General features: G+C 38.2%; 2 protein-coding genes and 1 long non-coding RNA gene across 3 annotated transcripts in view; all 3 read left to right on the plus strand.

The window, feature by feature from the left end:
• The window catches only part of LOC110445229 (rabphilin-3A-like), a 91,840-nt gene extending 69,020 nt beyond the window's left edge, over positions 1-22,820 (plus strand). Inside the window, exons 9-14 of the mRNA XM_021489731.1 lie at positions 17,181-17,348; positions 17,753-17,832; positions 19,706-19,780; positions 20,421-20,530; positions 21,388-21,511; positions 22,659-22,820. Of these exons, the coding sequence (XP_021345406.1) occupies positions 17,181-17,348; positions 17,753-17,832; positions 19,706-19,780; positions 20,421-20,530; positions 21,388-21,511; positions 22,659-22,820 (719 nt within the window). The remainder of the gene's footprint in view (positions 1-17,180; positions 17,349-17,752; positions 17,833-19,705; positions 19,781-20,420; positions 20,531-21,387; positions 21,512-22,658) is intronic.
• On the plus strand, positions 6,234-6,732 carry LOC110445227. Its single transcript, XR_002462332.1, has 2 exons — positions 6,234-6,456; positions 6,533-6,732. It is a non-coding gene; the product is annotated as an uncharacterized LOC110445227 (long non-coding RNA).
• A 20-nt stretch (positions 22,821-22,840) lies between the features above and the next one.
• The window catches only part of LOC110445230 (double C2-like domain-containing protein beta), a 13,506-nt gene continuing 13,379 nt past the window's right edge, over positions 22,841-22,967 (plus strand). Inside the window, exon 1 of the mRNA XM_021489732.1 lies at positions 22,841-22,874. Within this exon, the coding sequence (XP_021345407.1) occupies positions 22,841-22,874 (34 nt within the window). The remainder of the gene's footprint in view (positions 22,875-22,967) is intronic.

Here is a 22,967-nt window from a genome sequence, read left to right on the forward strand (position 1 = left end):
ACAAACAGGCAACAGCAACAATTTAAAACTTTGATGATGGAGTCAGTTGTTGCAGATAGATCACGTTAAATCAAAGTATCTAATATAATACTCACCATTACTACATATTTAGAACAATTACTACACACAGCATTAACATATGTCGATTTAACATATATTACTTATGTTGATAACCAGCAGGGCAAATCTGTAAAAACAGTTTCTCATATATCATAAAAATCAATTACACAAAAAAAGAAATTTAGAAAAAATTGTTAAAAAACCAGATATTCTAACTCTTTAAAAGGAATGGTTTTTTTTTCACAAATAAGAAATCTTCAAAAAGTATACAAAATATTAACATATGTTGACAAAATAGTATTTCCTAAGGTTTTATATTAAAGCAGCTAGCGTTGTTGTATTGTACTGTCATGTGAATTGGTTTGTACAGAACGTGTTATCCACAAAAATATCAAAAAAAGTGTGTTATCTGTGTGAACTGTGAAGCTTATCCCCGCTGACCACTGGTCAAACTAGTCGCAAAACAGCACTGTCATTACCACCTTATTACAATAATTAATATCTAGTCATTCTATTTTTAGTACCATTAGTTGGAACATTAGTGTTAGAGCGAGGCTAGAAATAACCCATATTTTGTGCTTGATTTTTATTTTTGAAAAAAAACAAATAGTGATGTTCAGATCTTTGTTATCGGACAAATCAAATTTTCAAGAACCAGATTTTGTTCTCAATATCCAAAATTTTTAGAATAAATTATAATAAATATAACAATGTTTGACCCTTCAGATAATCATTTAGAATAACTGTACCTGCTGTTTTGATATTTTCAACATTTCAATACTCTGCTTTAAATAACTGTGTTTATAGAAGAATTGGCAAATCAAGCCACGATGTAAAATAAATGGCTCACAAAATGTATGTGATTCTCAGAACCTGACTGTTTTTTAGATAAATTAAGTGTATATTCTGGGATTCTAAAACAAGATTTTACATGTAAATCATTGTCTCAGATCTAGACAACATTCAGGTACTACTTTAAAAATGTTGTTTTACTTATGTATAATTATATATTATATATGTGTGTGTATTGTGTAAGGTATTGTAGATTAGTCACAAAGGTAACACTGATCATGTGACTTGTCATGTGACCTGGCCATCAGTCACAGAATGATTGGTACCCTATATATACTTGTAGGATATTTGCTCAGTTGTTAACTATTGCTAGCTGAATGGGAAGCAGTGGCGTTCATTAAGGTATGAAAGTTAAATGTATCTCAATTATATATGCAAAGATGCTTCCCCTCTGACATCAATTTATGCAGTGCTGGTTGAGAGTAATCAGTGGGAACTATCGTGTAAGTATGACAGCTCTGGAGTTGGGATATTAAAGTAAAAAACATATCTTGTGTAACTTGTATAGATATGACAGCTTACTCAAACTCATCAGTTTGAATATTAAAGTTGTAAAGTTTGGGGAAAATGTTTTTCAGTACGTAAGTTTTGTAGGTGTTCAAACCTGGTAGGATGCACATACTTTTACTGCAGTTGGGACATAATGTTAAGAGACCAAATTTGGGCGCATGATATTAAACTGTACAATGTGGACTTTATACTTGTGGTATCAATGCAAACAGTAATGGAGTAAGGTACACGTTGAGTCAGAAACATTGTATCTGTCAGATGTAAAGATTGAAGGTTGGAATTCATTTGTTCTGGAATTTTGAGATAAAAGTTGGGAAGAAAGTTGCATTTTGGAGACAAATCATTGTATCTATTGTAACTTGTGTAGTTGGAGGATTTAAGGTGGAAACTGTTAGTTTATATAGTACTTTTTATACTTGATATACTTGAGTTTAGTAACAAGTTCATTTGCTGGTGATCTTTTGTTAAACAGTATACATGTAGTGATATTTTTTGGTTTATTTCATTAGATTCCTTACTCCAGAGGTTGTCTGTAGAAACCTTATTTGGAGAGGTCATTTATATGTGACCTTTCCAATTACCATATGCTCAAGTTGTTTCTGTCTTTGAGGGATCTGAATATTTATATGTATTTGATAGATAAGTAGGACAGGATGTTAAATGCATTTAACTCCGACTTGTTGCCCTGATGGGGCTGTTTTTTGTCGTAGAGAAAAGATTGGTGTAATCTTGAAGCAGTTGTCTGAGATTTGGTCCGATTGCGCCTAGACTTGGTTTTATGTGTGGTGCTTATATTTCATGGAGCTTTTATTCTTACTTATTTATGGCCAGAAAAAAATGGAGAAACATAAACCAACAAATGTGTTGTTAGCTTTCAGATGGTCAGTCTGGTCAAACTCTTGTTGATTTCGATATCAGACCATAACAAAGTTGTGTGAAATTTAATCTCCACAGACTTGTTCCAGGAAGAAAGCCTGGGTGACAGAGGTTGGGCCTTGTGAAATAAAAGCTGTACAAAGAGTTTTTGAGAGTGTATATTTATGAATTAAGTCAATAAATGTGCAATGATAGAAAATTGGCAGTTACAGATGAAATGTCTCTAGTACTTTACGTATGTAGCCCTATTAGATTATATATAACAAATGGTGCCGTTTTGTTGATATTTCTATATTTATTATATATAACAGTAGAGAGGTTTTTTACACTTTGTTGTTGTGTTTGATATAGAAATGTACAATTTGATCTCATGTGTTGCCCGTGTCTGTACTAGCTGGCGTCAGTTTCATGTTTTATCATGATTACAGGAGTTCTGTTACCATGGCAACCAACAGTCATATTTTAGAAATATTTAGATGATGATTAAATTGCAAACATTTATGCACTTGACATTAATGCTGTGTGACAAGGAATATTCAGAGTATAAAGTATTAAATTTGTTGCTGAAATCTATGTTCTTCAACTCTACATAATGTAAGGGAGATAACTATTGTAGGTAAACTTATTTATATTGCCCTCTGTGTCAGACATTCTGTGGTTTTAAGATAGAATATAATTTCAAGATAAGTTCATAATCAAGCTTCATCATAACAAATCAGTCCTAGTTTTTTTCTCAAATCTAGAATTAGCAGGTAGTCAAAGTGCCGTTTCATTAATAAGCAAAATCTTAAAATATGAAATCATGAGGTTGGAAATGTAAAAATGTTCTGTAGCTGTCGAGCTGTCATCGACTGTCCCACTGTCATTGTTTATATAGGGACAAAATCACACGTGGCTATGTATCCAGCAGACGTGTGTAATAAAGCTAAGTTGTGGGTCTAAAACATCTCCAGTACTGACCGCCCTTCTGGTTCAAACAGATTTTTAACAAACTTTGATGGTGAAAATATACTCACAGTAATAATTTTTAAAACGCTTCAAGTTCATGGCATAAAAATATTGATTTATGATGTTCACATCATCAACGGAAAAAAAGAAGTTCATCAAAACTGTGGTAGTTATTAAACAAGACTTAGTGCACTGTCACTGGAATTATATAGAATCCATATGTAATAGAGAAATCTAGATATTTTGTGTTATTCAGTATGATAGTTCACCGAGTAATGCTCAAGTTATGCAATCAATGTTTATTTAGAGGATATCCAGACACGTATGATTTAGATATATTCTTGTGAGGTAGTTCTGTAACCTGCAATCCTGAGAAGCTAGAGATTCTGTTTATCCCATCTAACAAACAAGCAGAAGTATAGACAGACATTGTGATGTCTTAATATAACATATTATTAGTGCCCCACCATTTCATGTGGTAGGAGACTATCAGTTTGCACTCCGTCTGTCCGTCGGTTCTTCCATCGGTCCGAAGAGTTTGTCTGGGGCATATTTCTATACTACTTCACCTTTAGTATCCAGATTTGGTATGGAACTACATCTTAGTATGGTGGAGTGTCAACCAAAAAAATAGGTCACTGTGACCTATGGTTGGTATGCAAATATATCTTTGGATAGCGGGGTGTCAAGTGCATAAAGTAGGTCACTGTGACCTATGGTTTGACCTTTGACCTCAACATTTTAACAAGTTTGTCCAGGGCATATCTTCTGTACTATTTCACCTGGAGTAACTGGATTTGTTAGGCATGTAAGTGTTGGCTGGTTGAGTGTTAAGTACAAGAAGCATGTCACTGTAACCTATATCCTTAGATTGGTATACAGCTCCGTAAATAAAGAAATTATTACCAATTGGAGACTATAGAATACCCTGGAGAGTACTCCGCCTTGTTTTAACTGTCAGTTATCAAAACAAAATGAACCGTGTGCTGGGAGTGATGAACTTGACATGATATTGTATGAGCATCATATGTGAGAAATATAGATAAATGTAGACTTTCAGCATAATCTATATTAGTTTGGGAGTACGTGGCTACCTAGGCTATTGTATTTGATATAATGAGTGCCCCGTTTGTTTGTGAAAATTAGAATGGTTGCAGAACCTTCCAAAATTCTCAAAATAAGCCATAATACTGGTCTTCTATGGTGAAGGTACAGGCTGTCAAACCAGAAACAAGGATATTGGTGTTTTATTATAGTATTCATTAAGTCAAGTGCAGTACAATGTGTATAGAGACTCCTAGTGGTACATGGTTACCTACGCATGTGACATATATATCTGTCCTGTGTCCGGTATTTAATAACACTCTCTTGGTGTACAGCATATCTGCCATTTTCTCTCTTGGCAACATCAGGGGTCACAGACCAAACAACCACAGCAGTCACATACAAAAAAGCCACAGCAGTCACACACCAAACAACCACAGCAGTCACACACCAAACAACCACACCAGTCACACCCCAAACAACCACAGTCACAGACCAAACAACCACACCAGTCACACACCAAAGAACCACACCAGTCACACACCAAACAACCACACCAGTCACATACCAAACAACCACACCAGTCACACACCAAACAACCAGTCACAAACCAAACAACCACAGCAGTCACACACAAAACAACTACAGCAGTCACACACCAAACAACCACAGCAGTCACACACCAAACAACCACAGCAGTCACACACCAAACAACCACAGCAGTCACACACAAAACAACCACAGTCACACAACAAACAACCACAGTCACACACCAAACAACCACAGCAGTCACATACCAATCAACCACAGCAGTCACACACCAAACAACCACAGTCACACACCAAACAACCACAGCAGTCACACACCAAACAACCACAGCAGTCACACACAAAACAACCACAGTCACACAACAAATAACCACAGTCACACACCAAACAACCACAGCAGTCACATACCAAACAACCACACCAGTCACACACCAAACCACCACAGCAGTCACACACCAAACAACCACAGCAATCACACACCAAACAACCACAGTCACAGACCAAACAACCACACCAGTAACACACCAAACAACCACAGCAGTCACACACCAAACAACCACACCAGTCACACACCAAACAACCACAGCAGTCACACACCAAACAACCACACCAGTCACACACCAAACAACCACACCAGTCACACACCAAACAACCACAGCAGTCACAGACCAAACAACCACAGCAGTCACACACCAAACAACCACAGCAGTCATACACAAAACAACCACAGTCACAGACCAAACAACCACAGTCACACACCAAACAACCACAGCAGTCACATACCAATCAACCACAGCAGTCACACACCAAACAACCACAGCAGTCACACACCAAACAACCACACCAGTCACACACAAAACAACCAAAGCAGCCACAGACCAAACAAACAAACCAAACAACCACAGCAGTCACACACAAAACAAACACAGCAGTCACACACCAAACAACAACAGCAGTCACATACCAATCAACCGCAGCAGTCACACACCAAACAACCGCACCAGTCACACACCAAACAACCACAGCAGTCACAGACCAAACAAACAAACCAAACAACCACAGCAGTCACACACCAAACAACCACACCAGTCACACACCAAACAACCACAGCAGTCACACACAAAACAACCACAGCAGTCACACACCAAACAACCACAGCAGTCACACACAAAACAACCACAGCAGTCACACATCAAACAACCAAAGCAGTCACAGACCAAACAACCACAGCCACACACCAAACAACCACAGCAGTCACACACCAAACAACCAAAGCAGTCACACACCAAACAACCACAGCAGTCACACCAAACAACCACAGCAGTCACACCAAACAACCACAGCAGTCACACCAAACAACCACAGCAGTCACATACAAAACAACCACACCAGTCACACACCAAACAACCACAGCAGTCACACCAAACAACCACAGCAGTCACATACCAAACAACCACAGCAGTCACACACCAGGTATCTGTGACCTTTGCACTTCAATCTCAAGTTTGTAGGTATATGTGACCTTTGAACTCCAATGTCGAGGTTGTAGGTATCTGTGACCTTTGCACTTCAATCTCAAGCTTTTAAGTATTTTAGACCTTTGAACTCCAATTTCAAGGTTGTAGGTATCTGTGACCTTTGAACTCCAATCTCAAGTTTGTAGGTATATGTGACCTTTGAACTCCAATGTCGAGGTTGTAGGTATCTGTGACCTTGGAACTCCAAATCTCAAGGTTGTAAGTGTATGTGACCTTGGAACTCCGAATCTCAAGATTGTAGGTATCTGTATTAAACTGTTGACCCCTGGTGTTGTCACGTCAACAGGTTTATTTTGTTAATATAGAGAGTATCCATAGATTTGTCTTTTGCTGAATAAAATACATTACTGAAATACCTATGACTGATGTTGTTATAAAGTTAACACATTCTTTCCTGAATCTTGCTTTAATTCAGTTTAGTTTTAACATCTTTGCAATAATGGCCACACTTTAAGTGACAGATGGTGGGCTTTAATATAAAACACATGGTATCGTCCACAGATGGTGGACTTGAATATAAAACACATGACATTTTCCAGAGATGGTGGGCTTTAATATAAATCACATGACATGGTCCACAGATGTTGGGCTTTAATATAAAACACATGACATTGTCCACAGATGTTGGGCTTTAATATAAATCACATGACATGGTCCACAGGTGGTGGGCTTTAATATAAAACACATGACATGGTCCACATATGTGGGCTTTAAAAGTGAATACATGACATGGTCCACAGATGGTAGGCTTTAACATAAAACACATGACATTGTCCTTTGCAATAATGGCCACACTTTAAGTGACAGATGGTGGGCTTTAATATAAAACACATGGTATCATCCACAGATGGTGGACTTGAATATAAAACACATGACATTTTCCAGAGATGGTGGGCTTTAATATAAATCACATGCCATGGTCCACAGATGGTGGGCTTTAATATAAACACATGACATGGTCTAAAGATGGTAGGCTTTAACATAAAACACATGACATTGTCCTTTGCAATAATGGCCACACTTTAAGTGACAGATGGTGGGCTTTAATATAAAACACATGGTATCATCCACAGATGGTGGACTTGAATATAAAACACATGACATTTTCCAGAGATGGTGGGCTTTAATATAAATCACATGCCATGGTCCACAGATGGTGGGCTTTAATATTAAATACATGACATGGTCCACAGATGGTGAGCTTTAATATAAACACATGACATGGTCTACCGATGGTAGGCTTTAACATAAAACACATGACATTGTCCACAGATGGTGGGCTCTAATATTAAATACATAACATTGTCCACAGATAGTGGGTTTTATAATAAATAACATGACATGGTCCACAGATGGTGGGCTTTAATATAAATCACATGCCATGGTCCACAGATGGTGGGCTTTAATATAAATCACATGACATGGTCCACAGGTGGTGGGCTTTAATATAAAACACATGACAGTGTCCACAGATCTAATATTAAATACATAACATTGTCCACAGATGGTGGGCTTTAATATAAAACACATGACATGTCCACAGATGGTGGGCTTTAATATAAAACACATAACATGGTCCACAGATGGTGGGCTTTAATATAAACACATGACATGGTCTACCGATGGTAGGCTTTAACATAAAACACATGACATTGTCCTTTGCAATAATGGCCACACTTTAAGTGACAGATGGTGGGCTTTAATATAAAACACATGACATGTCCACAGATGGTGGGCTTTAATATAAAACACATGACATGTCCACAGATGGTGGGCTTTAATATAAAACAGATAACATGGTCCACAGATGGTGGGCTTTAATATAAATCACATGCCATGGTCCACAGATGGTGGGCTTTAATATAAAACACATGACATGGTCCACATATGTGGGCTTTAAAAGTGAATACATGACATGGTCCACAGATGGTAGGCTTTAACATAAAACACATGACATTGTCCTTTGCAATAATGGCCACACTTTAAGTGACAGATGGTGGGCTTTAATATAAAACACATAACATGGTCCACAGATGGGGGGCTCTAATATTAAATACATAACATTGTCCACAGATGGTGGGCTTTAAAAGTGAATACATGACATGGTCCACAGATGGTAGGCTTTAATATAAAACACATGACATTGTCAACAGATGGTGGGCGGTAATATAAAACGCATTACATTGTCCACAGATGGTGGGCTTTAATATAAAACACATAACATGGTCCACAGATGGTGGGCTTTAATATAAATCACATGACATGGTCCACAGATGGTGGGCTTAAATATAAAACACATGACATTGTCAACAGATGGTGGGCGGTAATATAAAACGCATTACATTGTCCACAGATGGTGGGCTTTAATATAAACACATGGTATTGTCCACAGATGGTGGGCTTTAATATTAAATACATGACATTGTCCACAGATGGTGGGCTTTAATACAAATCACATGACATGGTCCACAGATGGTGGGCTGTAATATAAAACACATAACATGATCCACAGATGGTGGGCTTTAATATAAAACACATGACATGGTCAACAGATGGTGGGCTGTAATATAAAACACATAACATGATCCACAGATGGTGGGCTTTAATATAAAACACATGACATGGTCAACAGATGGTGGGCTGTAATATAAAACACATAACATGATCCACAGATGGTGGGCTTTAATATAAAACACATAACATGGTCAACAGATGGTGGGCTTTAATATAAAACACATAACATGGTCCACAGGTGGTGGGCTCTAATATTAAATACATAACATTGTCCACTGATGGTGGGCTTTAATATAAAACACATTACATGGTCCACAGATGGTTGGCTTTAATATAAATCACATGACGTGGTCCACAGATGGTGGGCTTTAATATAAAACACATAACATGGTCCACAGGTGGTGGGCTCTAATATTAAATACATAACATTGTCCACAGATGGTGGGCTTTAATATAAACACATGACATGGTCTACAGATGGTAGGCTTTAACATAAAACACATGAAATTGTCCACAGATGGTGGGCTTTAATATAAATCACATAACATGGTCCACAGATGGTGGGCCGTTATATAAAACACATAATATGGTCCACAGATGGTGGGCTTTAATATAAATCACATTACATGGTCAACAGATGGTGGGCTCTAATATTAAATACATAACATTGTCCACAGATGGTGGGCTGTAATATAAAACACATAACATGATCCACAGATGGTGGGCTTTAATATAAAACACATTACATGGTCCACAGATGGTTGGCTTTAATATAAATCACATGACATGGTCCACAGATGGTGGGCCGTTATATAAAACACAGATGGTGGGCTTTAATATTAAATACATGACATGGTCCACAGATGGTGGGCTTTAATATAAAACAGATAACATGGTCCACAGATGGTGGGCTTTAATATAAATCACATAACATGGTCCACAGATGGTGGGCCGTTATATAAAACACATAATATGGTCCACAGATGGTGGGCTTTAATATAAATCACATGACATGGTCCACAGATGGTGGGCTTAAATATAAAACACATGACATTGCCAACAGATGGTGGGCGGTAATATAAAACGCATTACATTGTCCACAGATGGTGGGCTTTAATATAAACACATGACATGGTCCACAGATGATGGGCTTTAATATTAAATACATGACATTGTCCACAGATGGTGGGCTTTAATATAAACATATGACATGGTCTACAGATGGTAGGCTTTAACATAAAACACATGAAATTGTCCACAGATGGTGGGCTTTAATATAAATCACATGACATGGTCCACAGATGGTGGGCCGTTATATAAAACACAGAATATGGTCCACAGATGGTGGGCTTTAATATAAAACAGATAACATGGTCCACAGATGGTGGGCTTTAATATTAAATACATGACCATGTCCACAGATGGTGGGCTGTAATATAAAATGCATGGCATTGTCCACAGATGGTGGGCTTTAATATAAAACACATGACATTGTCCACAGATGGTGGGCTTTAATATAAAACACATGACATGGTCCACAGATGGTGGGCCGTTATATAAAACACAGAATATGGTCCACAGATGGTGGGCTTTAATATAAATTACATGACATGGTACACAGATATAAAACACATTACATGGTCCACAGATGGTGGGCTTTAATATAAATCACATGACGTTGTCCACAGATGGTGGGCTTTAATATAAATTACATGACATGGTACACAGATGATGGGCTTTAATATAAAACACATAACATAGTCCACAGATGGTGGGCTTTAACATAAAACACATGACATGGTCCACAGATGGTGGGCTTTAATATTAAATACTTAACATTGTCCACAGATGATGGGCTTTAATATAAATTACATGACATGGTACACAGATGATGGGCTTTAATATAAAATGCATGGCATTGTCAACAGATGGTGGGCTTTAAAAGTGAATACATGACATGGTCCACAGATGGTAGGCTTTAACATAAAACACATGACATGGTCAACAGATGGTGGGCTTTAATATAAAACACATGACATGGTCCACATATGGTGGGCTTTAATATTAAATACATGACCATGTCCACAGATGGTGGGCTGTAATATAAAATGCATGGCATTGTCAACAGATGGTGGGCTTTAATATAAAACACATGACATGGTCCACAGATGGTGGGCTTTAATATTAAATACTTAACATTGTCCACAGATGATGGGCTTTAATATAAATCACATGACATGGTCCACAGATGGTGGGCTTTAATATAAAACACATGACATTGTCCACAGATGGTGGGCTTTAATATAAAACACATGACATGGTCCACAGATGGTGGGCTTTAATATAAAACACATGACATTGTCCACAGATGGTGGGCTTTAATATAAAACACATGACATGGTCCACAGATGGTGGGCTTTAATATAAAACACATGACATTGTCCACAGATGGTGGGCTTTAATATAAAACACATGACATGGTCCACAGATGGTGGGCTTTAATATAAAACACATGACATGGTCCACAGATGGTGGGCTTTAATATAAAATACATGACATTGTCCACAGATGGTGGGCTTTAATATAAAACACATGACATTGTCCACAGATGGTGGGCTTTAATATAAAACACATGACATGGTCCACAGATGGTGGGCTTTAATATAAAACACATGACATTGTCCACAGATGGTGGGCTTTAATATAAAACACATGACATTGTCCACAGATGATGGGCTTTAATATAAAACACATGACATGGTCCACAGATGGTGGGCTTTAATATAAAACACATGACATTGTCCACAGATGGTGGGCTTTAATATAAAACACATGACATGGTCCACAGATGGTGGGCTTTAATATAAAACACATGGCATTGTCCACAGATGGTGGGCTTTAATATAAAACACAAGACATGGTCCACTGATGGTGGGCTTTAATATAAACACATGACATGGTCCACAGATGGTTGGCTTTAACATAAAGCACATGACATTGCCCACAGATGATGGGCTTTAATATTAAATACATGACATGGTCCACAGATGGTTGGCTTTAATATAAACACATGACCTGGTCCACAGATGGTGGGCTTTAACATTAAACACATGAAATTGTCCACAGATGGTGGGCTTTAATATTGAATACATGACATTGTCCACAGATGATGGGCTTTAATATAAATCACATTACATGGTCCACAGATGGTGGGCTTTAATATAAATCATATGACATGGTCCACAGATGGTGGGCTTTAATATTAAACACATGACATTGTCCACAGATGGTGGGCTTTAATATAAACACATGACATGGTCCACAGATGATGGGCTTTAATATTAAATACATGACATTGTCCACAGATGGTGGGCTTTAATATAAATCACATGACTTGGTCCACAGATGGTGGGCTCTAATATTAAATACATAACATTGTCCACTGATGGTGGGCTTTAATATAAAACACATGACATGGTCCACAGATGGTTGGCTTTAATATAAATCACATGACTTGGTCCACAGATGGTGGGCTTTAATATAAAACACATGACATGGTCCACAGATGGTGGGCTTTAATATAAAACACATGACATTGTCCACAGATGGTGGGCTTTAATATAAACACATGACATGGTCCACAGATGATGGGCTTTAATATTAAATACATGACATTGTCCACAGATGGTGGGCTTTAATATAAAACACATGGCATTGTCCACAGATGGTGGGCTTGAATATAATACACAAGACATGGTCCACTGATGGTGGGCTTTAATATAAACACATGACATGGTCCACAGATGGTTGGCTTTAATATAAACACATGACATTGTCCACAGATGATGGGCTTTAATATAAAACACATGACATGGTCAACAGATGGTGGGCTTTAATATAAAACACATGGCATTGTCCACAGATGGTGGGCTTTAATATTAAATACATGACATTGTCCAAAGATGGTTGGCTTTAATATAAACACATGACCTGGTCCACAGATGGTGGGCTTTAACATAAAACACATGAAATTGTCCACAGATGGTGGGCTTTAATATTGAATACATGACATTGTCCACAGATGGTGGGCTTTAATATTAAATACATGACATTGCCCACAGATGGTGGGCTTTAATATAAAACACATGACATTTTGAATAAGTACCATTTAGCAGAATTTGTTTAGAATATTTTTTTAAATATAACAATGGGAAAATATCTGATAATTATTTTTTGTCATGTTGGTGATATTTTTCAGTCATTGCTTGATGTAAAGTTCATGTTAAAATATCAAATGGTAAATTGTGCTAGCTGTGTAAATGGTAGCTTGATGTTTTCTGAGCCCATCATCATCACATGGAAGGCTAATCAATGGTAGCTTGATGTTTCTGAGCCCATCATCACCACATGGTAGGCTAATCAATGGTAGCTTGATGTTTCTGAGCCCATCATCATCACATGGTAGGCTAATCGATGGTAGTTTGATGTTTCTGAGCCCATCATCATCACATGGTAGTCTAATCAATGGTAGTTTGATGTTTCTGGGCCCATCATCATCACATGGTAGGCTCATCAATGGTAGTTTGATGTTTCTGAGCCCATCATCATCACATGGTAGGCTAATCAATTGTAGCTTGATGTTTCTGAGCCCATCATCATCACATGGTAGACTAATCAATGGTAGCTTGATGTTTCTGAGCCCATCATCATCACATGGTAGGCTAATCAATGATAGCTCGATGTTTCTGAGCCCATCATCATCACATGATAGGCTAATCAATGGTCGCTTGATGTTTCTGAGCCCATCATCATCACATGGTAGGCTAATCAATGATAGCTCGATGTTTCTGAGCCCATCATCACCACATGGTAGGCTAATCAATGATAGCTCGATGTTTCTTAGCCCATCATCATCACATGATAGGCTAATCAATGGACGCTTGATGTTTCTGAGCCCATTATCATCACATGGTAGGCTAATCAATGATAGCGCGATGTGTCTGAGCCCATCATCATCACATGGGAGACTAATCAATGGTAGCTTGATGTTTCTGAGCCCATCATCATCACATGATAGGCTTTTAAAATCACCATTTGTTCATGGTCTTTGGTCAGTCCCTTTTTCTGTCCATCTTTATCAAATTTTAATGATAGCGCTATTTTTCAGAAAGAGCAAGAGGGATCTTTCTCTTTCAAATGAAGGTTCCCCATGGTCCTAGTTATGCATAGCAAATTGTGGGAATTGAAGTTTGTCAACGCTATTTCTTAGAAAGTGCTGGAGTGATCTTTGATTGCAAATTTCACATGATTGTTCCCCTTGGTTCCTATTTAGACATTTTAAATTTAAGGACTAAATGGAAACCAAGATAGCCAACTGGTGGCCATCTTGAATTTGGGTTAAATAATGTAAGTGCTCTTTCTGAGAAGTCCTGGAAGCATTTTTAGCTCACCTGGTCCGAAGGACCGATGAGCTTATGTCACGGTGTGGTGTCCGTCGGCCGTCTTCCGTCTCTCTGTCAACTTTTCTTTTAAAACACTACTTATTATTGAACGACCCAGTAGATTTTGACTAAATTTGGTCTGGAGCATCCTTAGACCAAGGGCTCTCATTTTTGTATAAATGGTGACACCCACCATGTGGGTGCAGAGGGGCGGGGCCCAATAGGGGAAATCAAGGTAAAACCTTTAAAATCCTTCTTCTACCATAGGGATTAGGGGATTTCATCCCAATTTGGTCTGGAGCATCCTTGGGCAAAAGGTAATCATTTTGTATAAACAGTGAGTGTGGCCCCTTCGGGTGCAGAGGTGCGGGCCCAAAAGGTGAATTTGAGGTTTTAGTCTTTCTGTACCATTAGAGGTAAAAACTTTAAAATCCTTCTTCTATCATAGGGATTAAGGGATTTTATCCAAATTTGGCCAGGAGCATCCTTGGGCAAAGAGAACTAAATTTTGAATTTTGATAGTTCAAGTTTGTTAGTGCTATTTCTTAGATAGATCTTTCTCAAATTTGACAACAGGTTTCCAATGGCCCCTACTTATGAATGATTTTTGGGAATGATAAAAAAAACAAAATGGCCACCAGATGTTATCTTGAATTTGAATATTTCTATTTTCATTTGCTCTGCTTTCCCTGATGAGCACTGTTGAATACCATTAAGGTATCCACCCCAGGATCCCTACTGTCACTATGGAACTGACTTCCTTGCAGGGGCGTTGGGTCTCCACCCCCCAAGTTGAATTTTGTGGGTTCAATTTTGTTATCACTTTTTCATATGTTTGGCTCCCTTGTTTAAAATACCCTTGTCTCTGATCAGAATTCATCCATCATTGACAGGACTTCTATTATGTAAGAAGTACAAAATGTAGCATATAACTATGCAATTCTTATAACATTTGTCCTGTTAAGGATTTCCAGCATGGGACTGGGTGATAGAACCTGTAAGAAAATTAAAGAGCAAAGAAGGTCAAAATTTGTCTTTTGTAAATCTGATAAATAATATTTCATTGTGTGGGCTCCAGATCCTTCTAGGATGTAGGTGTGTTGTGCAGGATGAGTCCGCTATCCATGTTTATCCGAGACATGCCCTTTATTTTTAGGATCAAGCAATTTCTACTGTACTCCGATACCCTAGGATCTCTTGATTAACACACAATAAGCAGCACTGTTACACCTCTCATTCCCCGGCAACATGGGGGGAATCAAGCAGTTCTATTTAAATGTCCTCTCATTCCCCGGCAACGTGGGGGGAATCAAGCAGTTCTATTTAAATGTCCTCTCATTGCCCGGCAACGTGGGGGGAATCAAGCAGTTCTATTTAAATGTCCTCTCATTGCCCGGCAACGTGGGGGGAATCAAGCAGTTCTATTTAAATGTCCTCTCATTGCCCGGCAACGTGGGGGGAATCAAGCAGTTCTATTTAAATGTCCTCTCATTGCCCGGCAACGTGGGGGGAATCAAGCAGTTCTATTTAAATGTCCTCTCATTGCCCGGCAACGTGGGGGGAATCAAGCAGTTCTATTTAAATGTCCTCTCATTCCCCGGCAACATGGGGGGAATCAAGCAGTTCTATTTAAATGTCCTCTCATTCCCTGGCAACATGGGGGGAATCAAGCAGTTCTATTAAAATGTCCTCTCATTGCCCGGCAACGTGGGGGGAAACAAGCAGTTCTATTTAAATGTCCTCTCATTGCCCGGCAACGTGGGGGGAATCAAGCAGTTCTATTTAAATGTCCTCTCATTCCCCGGCAACGTGGGGGGAATCAAGCAGTTCTATTTAAATGTCCTCTCATTCCCCGGCAACGTGGGGGGAATCAAGCAGTTCTATTTAAATGTCCTCTCATTCCCCGGCAACGTGGGGGGAATCAAGCAGTTCTATTTAAATGTCCTCTCATTCCCCGGCAACGTGGGGGGAATCAAGCAGTTCTATTTAAATGTCCTCTCATTCCCCGGCAACGTGGGGGGAATCAAGCAGTTCTATTTAAATGTCCTCTCATTCCCAGGCAACGTGGGGGGAATCAAGCAGTTCTATTTAAATGTCCTCTCATTCCCAGGCAACGTGGGGGGAATCAAGCAGTTCTATTTAAATGTCCTCTCATTCCCAGGCAACGTGGGGGGAATCAAGCAGTTCTATTTAAATGTCCTCTCATTCCCAGGCAACGTGGGGGGAATCAAGCAGTTCTATTTAAATGTCCTCTCATTCCCAGGCAACGTGGGGGGAATCAAGCAGTTCTATTTAAATGTCCTCTCATTCCCAGGCAACGTGGGGGGAATCAAGCAGTTCTATTTAAATGTCCTCTCATTCCCAGGCAACGTGGGGGGAATCAAGCAGTTCTATTTAAATGTCCTCTCATTCCCAGGCAACGTGGGGGGAATCAAGCAGTTCTATTTAAATGTCCTCTCATTCCCAGGCAACATGGGGGGAATCAAGCAGTTCTATTTAAATGATCAGTTAGGTGGCAGTATATGTACTGCTATATGACTTAGTTCAGGAAGAAACCGTTGTTGAAATGTCATTAGTCAGTCATCAGTCACCAATGGTACAGTCAAGGTTTATATAGACGTAACTCCTCAGTCACCAATGGTACAGTCAAGGTTTATATAGACGTAGCTCCTCAGTCACCAATGGTACAGTCAAGGTTTATATAGACGTAGCTCCTCAGTCACCAATGGTACAGTCAAGGTTTATATAGACGTAACTCCTCAGTCACCAATGGTAAAGTCGAGGTTCATAACCACACATTGTAACTGACCTACATTTTTATGGCATCAATCCATTGCAATCTTTTCAAGAGTTCAGTCGACAGGGATCAACACAATCACATGACCTGCCGGTGATACAAGCACGTGGGCGACAGGAGGACGATCATAACATTGACAACGCCTTCTCCAAGTACGCACACAACCCGCATCAAGAGGAGTACGAGGATGGTCCGCCTTCCTCTCCTGATAGTGACGGAGGTAATGTCCTACAACTGAACAGAGAAACACTGTTTCTGTGATGTGTCAGTGTCATTATAAACTCAGTGTTTTACTCAAACTTATGTCTCTAATAAAGCTTATTCTCTAAAACTAAAGCTATTAAGATATCTTACCAGTGTCAGAGGTAAGCAATTTGTGGTGTCTGTACTTAAGTCTAAAGGTCTATCAGACTTCAACCTTCTCTCAATTCTTCAGTTTTCCATCATATTGCTTTTGCTCTCCAAATTTCATGAATGCTTTTTTTATTATAATTTTTCAAGTATTTGGTGTTGGGCTTCAAACTAGGAGTGCATGGCTATGGTATTTGATATGGCAGTGATTGAGATAATCAGTTATGATGAGATTTTTGAGGCAGGAATGTTTAATACGCTGTTATGTTTTAGTAACACTGGGAGCGCTGGAGTTCTCTCTCCTGTATGACTCGGCTGCCAACGCTCTTCATTGTACGATTGTACGAGCCAGGGTAGGTCACTCTGTACTGTTACCATGGATATTTTTTCATATGGGGGATCAATTGAGACAAATTTTGAAGTATTTCATTTAATGGAAATATATCCCAAGTTCTGATTATAAAGAATATCTTTCTCTTCGGATATTGGGATGTCCTCTTTAATTGTCTGTAATTTTTTCCAAATCTATCAAAACATAGGTAGGTACCTTGGATAGAGTATTATAAAGTTTTATTTAGTCTGGAACATTCTTAAGCCAAGTTGACTCAATTTATGGAAATATTTACAAATACTTTTATTGAGAAAACTTTCTCTTAATTGCTCAAACCCCCAGGTGAGCAATACAGGCTCTCTGGGCCTCTTGTTAGATCAGCTAGCCACTGGTACAAACTACTAGCCACTTCCTACAGAGGGCGTTCTTTTTCAATGCATCAGCCTGAGTTGAACTGGGAACCTCTGGCTTAACTTAGTCTTACTCTCTACTGAGTGAACTTAAGACATTCTCTCTAGCCGAGTAGGAAGTGGCTAGTATGTTGTACCAATGTGGTGGGGGTGGGGGTTATCTCCCATCTGGGGAATCATCACAGACTACGACAGACTTTGTTTCCGCCATTTATTTAAAACAACAGCAACCGTAGCACAAACAAGACGTAACATAGAAAACACCCTACAAAGACACAATAACACACGTATAAGAGACTGCCTCAATGTTTCACTGAAATATTACATTATACACCATGCAATGTATTTATAAAGTATAAAACCTATCAAACTCATTATATTTATTATCTGTAATTATACGGTAATTAATACTATATAATTTAGCTCCGTCACATATTCCATTATTATAGTGGCATTACTTGTAAAACTATGTGGCTCTATGGCCTATTTAATTGACTAATTAAATACTATCAATAATATACAATATCTGAAATACATTTTATCATTAATTACATTACATTAATTAAACGTGAACTTACTCTATCATTCCGACAGGGGCTAGCTCCGTGCTTGTACACTACACAGGTTACTACACAGGTCTACTAGACTTCCATTTCACACCTGGACCAAAATATAAGTGGTCCTTTACTAGGGGGTCATAATAATCATTTAGACGGCTATAGCTAGTTAACATAATGTTTAATTGGTATTTAAGTTTATTACTTAAAATAGAATGGTCTCTAACATAGACAATACTTTCCCAATATTCATTATACAGGTTGACCAATGCTAAAAATGGCAGGTAGAAGTAATTGGCTCAATAAAGCTTATTTTGAGATATAAAGTTATTAAAAGTTAGGTAGCTTCTTTGAAACAATCATGGGACAATATTTCCTTATTATAAAACATATGTAACACTCCAACTCATACCTGGTTCTCTTCTAAATCCTGGTATCAAAATGTTACACCCAGCATGGCTGCCAGTTTCTTGCACACAGAGGTAGAAAGCATGCAGGTGAGGGATACAGTTGAGGTGGCAGTCACATGACCAACAGGTACTTTACTTGGGTCACAGGTCACAGGACAGGTAAACATACACAGAAGCACATGGGACTGTTGACATCTGAACACATGGACAATGTTACATACATGACAGCACCATACACCACTATACCATACAACCTATGACATACTTACTTTAAACATTACGGTCGCATTTGATATACTATACACATATTATGGACATTACCTAATGGTGGGAGTTATATATTTTGTATGTATTTCTGTAAAAACCATGTAGTTAAAACTGTGAAACACCAGACAGGCTGTCTCCGCCACACCAAGGTGACATATACAATTTTGAAGTATGTCTAATTTAATTTCAATGTTTTTTATTACTTTGTTTAATTTCGCTCATGAACTGATTTTGGTGTCTCATTTTCACAGGGACTGAAAGCAATGGACTCCAATGGTTTGTCAGATCCTTATGTTAAACTCCACACACTTCCAGGGGCAAGTAAGGTAAGTGAAAGGTCACAGCAGACATTGGGGTTAGAGGTCATACTGGATAGATTAAAAGTCGAAGGTCAAAAACGGTAGGGGTCATTGAAGAAAAAAGGTCAGATGTATTGGAAAAAGGTCAGATGTATTGGAAAAAGGAAGAGTTCATACTTGATTGATCAGAGGTCAATAAAGGTCATTGGGGAATCATAAAATGTATTAGATGTAGGAAAATTTTCAGTTGTTTATATTCAACAGGACAAAGGTCAATGTCGGATGTGATAGGAAAATTGAAATTTCAGTCGATAAGTGAAAGATCAAGAAATATTTCAGATTTTACCAGGGTCAAAGTTCATGCTGTCAAAATAAACTGAAGCCTACCTTTAGTGAAATATAATCTTACCTGTTGCCCCTCGCATGGAGAAACTTGGGGGAACAACTGTGATAATCTGTATGACAATGTGAGTGACCTAAGTAATATCAATAAGTGTACAATTACATTACTTCAGTATGCTTGAAGTTGGAAAAGTAGGATTTTGAGTATCGAAATTATGATGTAAAGGTGAAAGCTACTGTCCTACACTATATCTGCCAATCCTGATGGAAGGGAAGATAACTCTATTGACTTATCTTCGGGACTTTATTTTGTGTTTTGTTACAGTCTAATAAGCTAAGAACTAAAACAATCCACAAGACACTGAATCCCGAGTGGAACGAGACTCTCACCTACTACGGCATCACGGAAGATGACATGCTCAAGAAAACTCTGAGGTACGACAAACTTACTGTGTGAGCTAACAAACTCAGTCTGAGGTAACTTACTGTGTGAGCTAACAAACTCAGTCTGAAGTACGACAAACTTACTGTGTGAGCTAACAAACTTAGTCTGAGGTACGACAAACTTATTGTGTCAGCTAACAAACTCAGTCTGACATACGACAGACTTACTGTGTCAGCTAACAGACTTGGTCTAAATATGACAAACTTACTGTGTCAGCTACCAAACTCAGTCTGAGGTACGACATCATACGAAGGGCTACAAAGTTTGTTCAAATGAATGACCTTGACATTTATTCAAGGTCACAGGGATCAAAAATGTTCAAAATCTTTAAACGACTTCTTCTTAATAACCAAAAGGCCCATGGTGTTGATATTTAGCCGGTAGCATGCTGGGATCAAGGGCTACCAAGTTTGTTAAAGTGAATGACCTTGCCTTGTATTCAAGGTCATAGCGGTCAAATTTGTTAAAAATCTTTTAAGGACTTCTGAACAACATAGAGGCCCAAAATGTTAATATTTAGCCAGTAGCAAGCTTGGATGAAGGGCTATTAAGCTTTTTCCTTTGAATGAACTTGACCCACTATCAAGGTCAAATTTGGTCAAATATGTATCAACATTTAAATGACCTAATTTCAATAAACAAAAGGATAGGGTGGTGATATTTTGCAAGTTGCATCCTGAGATGAAGGGCTATAAAATGTATTCAACATACTGACATTGTTTGACTTTCAAGGTTACAGGGGTAAAATATTTGTATATCTTTTAAAATAAATTTATACCAGGTGAGCAATGCAGGCCCATTGGGCCTCTTGTTATATATTTCTACTGTCATGTGAGGTTTATTTCAGGCTTGCCGTATTGGATGAAGATGCCTTTGGTTATGACTTCATTGGAGAGACACGGGTACCTTTAAAGAGACTCCGGGCTGGCCAGACTAAACACTTCAACGTTTACTTGGAAAAGCAACTTCCGGTCAGTAAATCAATCAGTCAGTACTATTAGTAAATATTATATTAAAAACACTGTCAAACAAATTTTTATTGATCAATTTTTACAAAGATGGCATGCAAACATTCAAAATTCATCACGAGGTGAACTCTATGGTAAATTTAAGAAGAAACATGTACTTGAGCCTTATTTGACTCGCCTTTCTGAAAAAAACAGATCAATATTATGCAAATTTAGACGTTCCAATATGAAATTTCCCATTGAAACGGGTAGGTGGCATGATATCCAAAAACAAGACCGAAAATGCACTCTATGTAAAAATGAGATAGGCGATGAATTTCACTATTTATTCAAATGTACAAATTTAATAATTGTAGAGCTTAGAGAAAAATATATTCCTCTGTATTATAGAAAAAATCCGTCTCAAATTAAAATGAGTAGTCTGTTGTCATTTTGTAACACGACAGTATTAAATGGAATTTGTCTTTTGTTGGAAAAAATTAACAAACTGCTGTAATATGTATCATGATTACTGTTTTGTGAACTTGCCATCCATTTTGTCATCACATATGTATTATTATATTCTGATATCTCATGTTGTACATTTTAATGTATCTGAGGAAAACCAATAAACTTATAAACTTGTAAGTGACAGCAAATCTATCTGACATGAGAAACAATAGATCTATTGGTCAGTAGAAACAATAGATTGATTGGTCAGTAGAAACAATAGAGTGTTTGGTCAGTAGAAACAATAGATTGATTGGTCAGTAGAAACAATAGAGTGTTTGGTATTACATAGTTTTTGAGATGGAGACCTTACAGGTGACCTCTATACTTTAGATTACTACATTATTTGGATAGAAATAAACTAAAATTTACATACACTGAGCAAACACACACAGACTTGTATATTGACATTATCCTATGTCTAGGTGAGAGGTTCCTGGTTTTGTTTGGCTTTACCTCCTTTGAATAGTTAAGGTAATATGATGATAATTTGTATGGATGTGAGGACACTTAAAACCAGTTTGAGGTGCTATCTCACTGAAAGGAAACATCCTAAACGCGGTAACATCTACTGACACGTCATACTGTAGAGTTCATCGATGAGAGAACTTAACTCATCAAAATTTCTAATCTAATTACTTCCTTTAACTTGATGTTGTAGCTGGAGAAAGATGATGATCTGATGTCTAATGATCGCGGCAAAATCCTCCTGTCCCTGAGGTATATTTCCGCCAAGCAGGCGCTCACCGTAGGCGTGGTTCGATGTGTGGAACTGGCATCCATGGACAGCAATGGTTACTCCGATCCCTATGTTAAACTGTGAGTTCAGACTCCTACATCTAAATGAGAGTTTTTACTCCGATCCCTATGTTAAACTGTGAGTTCAGACTCCTACATCTCAATGAGAGTTTTTACTCCGATCCCTATGTTAAACTGTGAGTTCAGACTCCTACATCTAAATGAGAGTTTT

Source organism: Mizuhopecten yessoensis, unplaced genomic scaffold (assembly GCF_002113885.1).
Source record: "Mizuhopecten yessoensis strain PY_sf001 unplaced genomic scaffold, ASM211388v2 scaffold2123, whole genome shotgun sequence".
NCBI classification, from domain to species: Eukaryota; Metazoa; Mollusca; class Bivalvia; order Pectinida; family Pectinidae; genus Mizuhopecten; species Mizuhopecten yessoensis.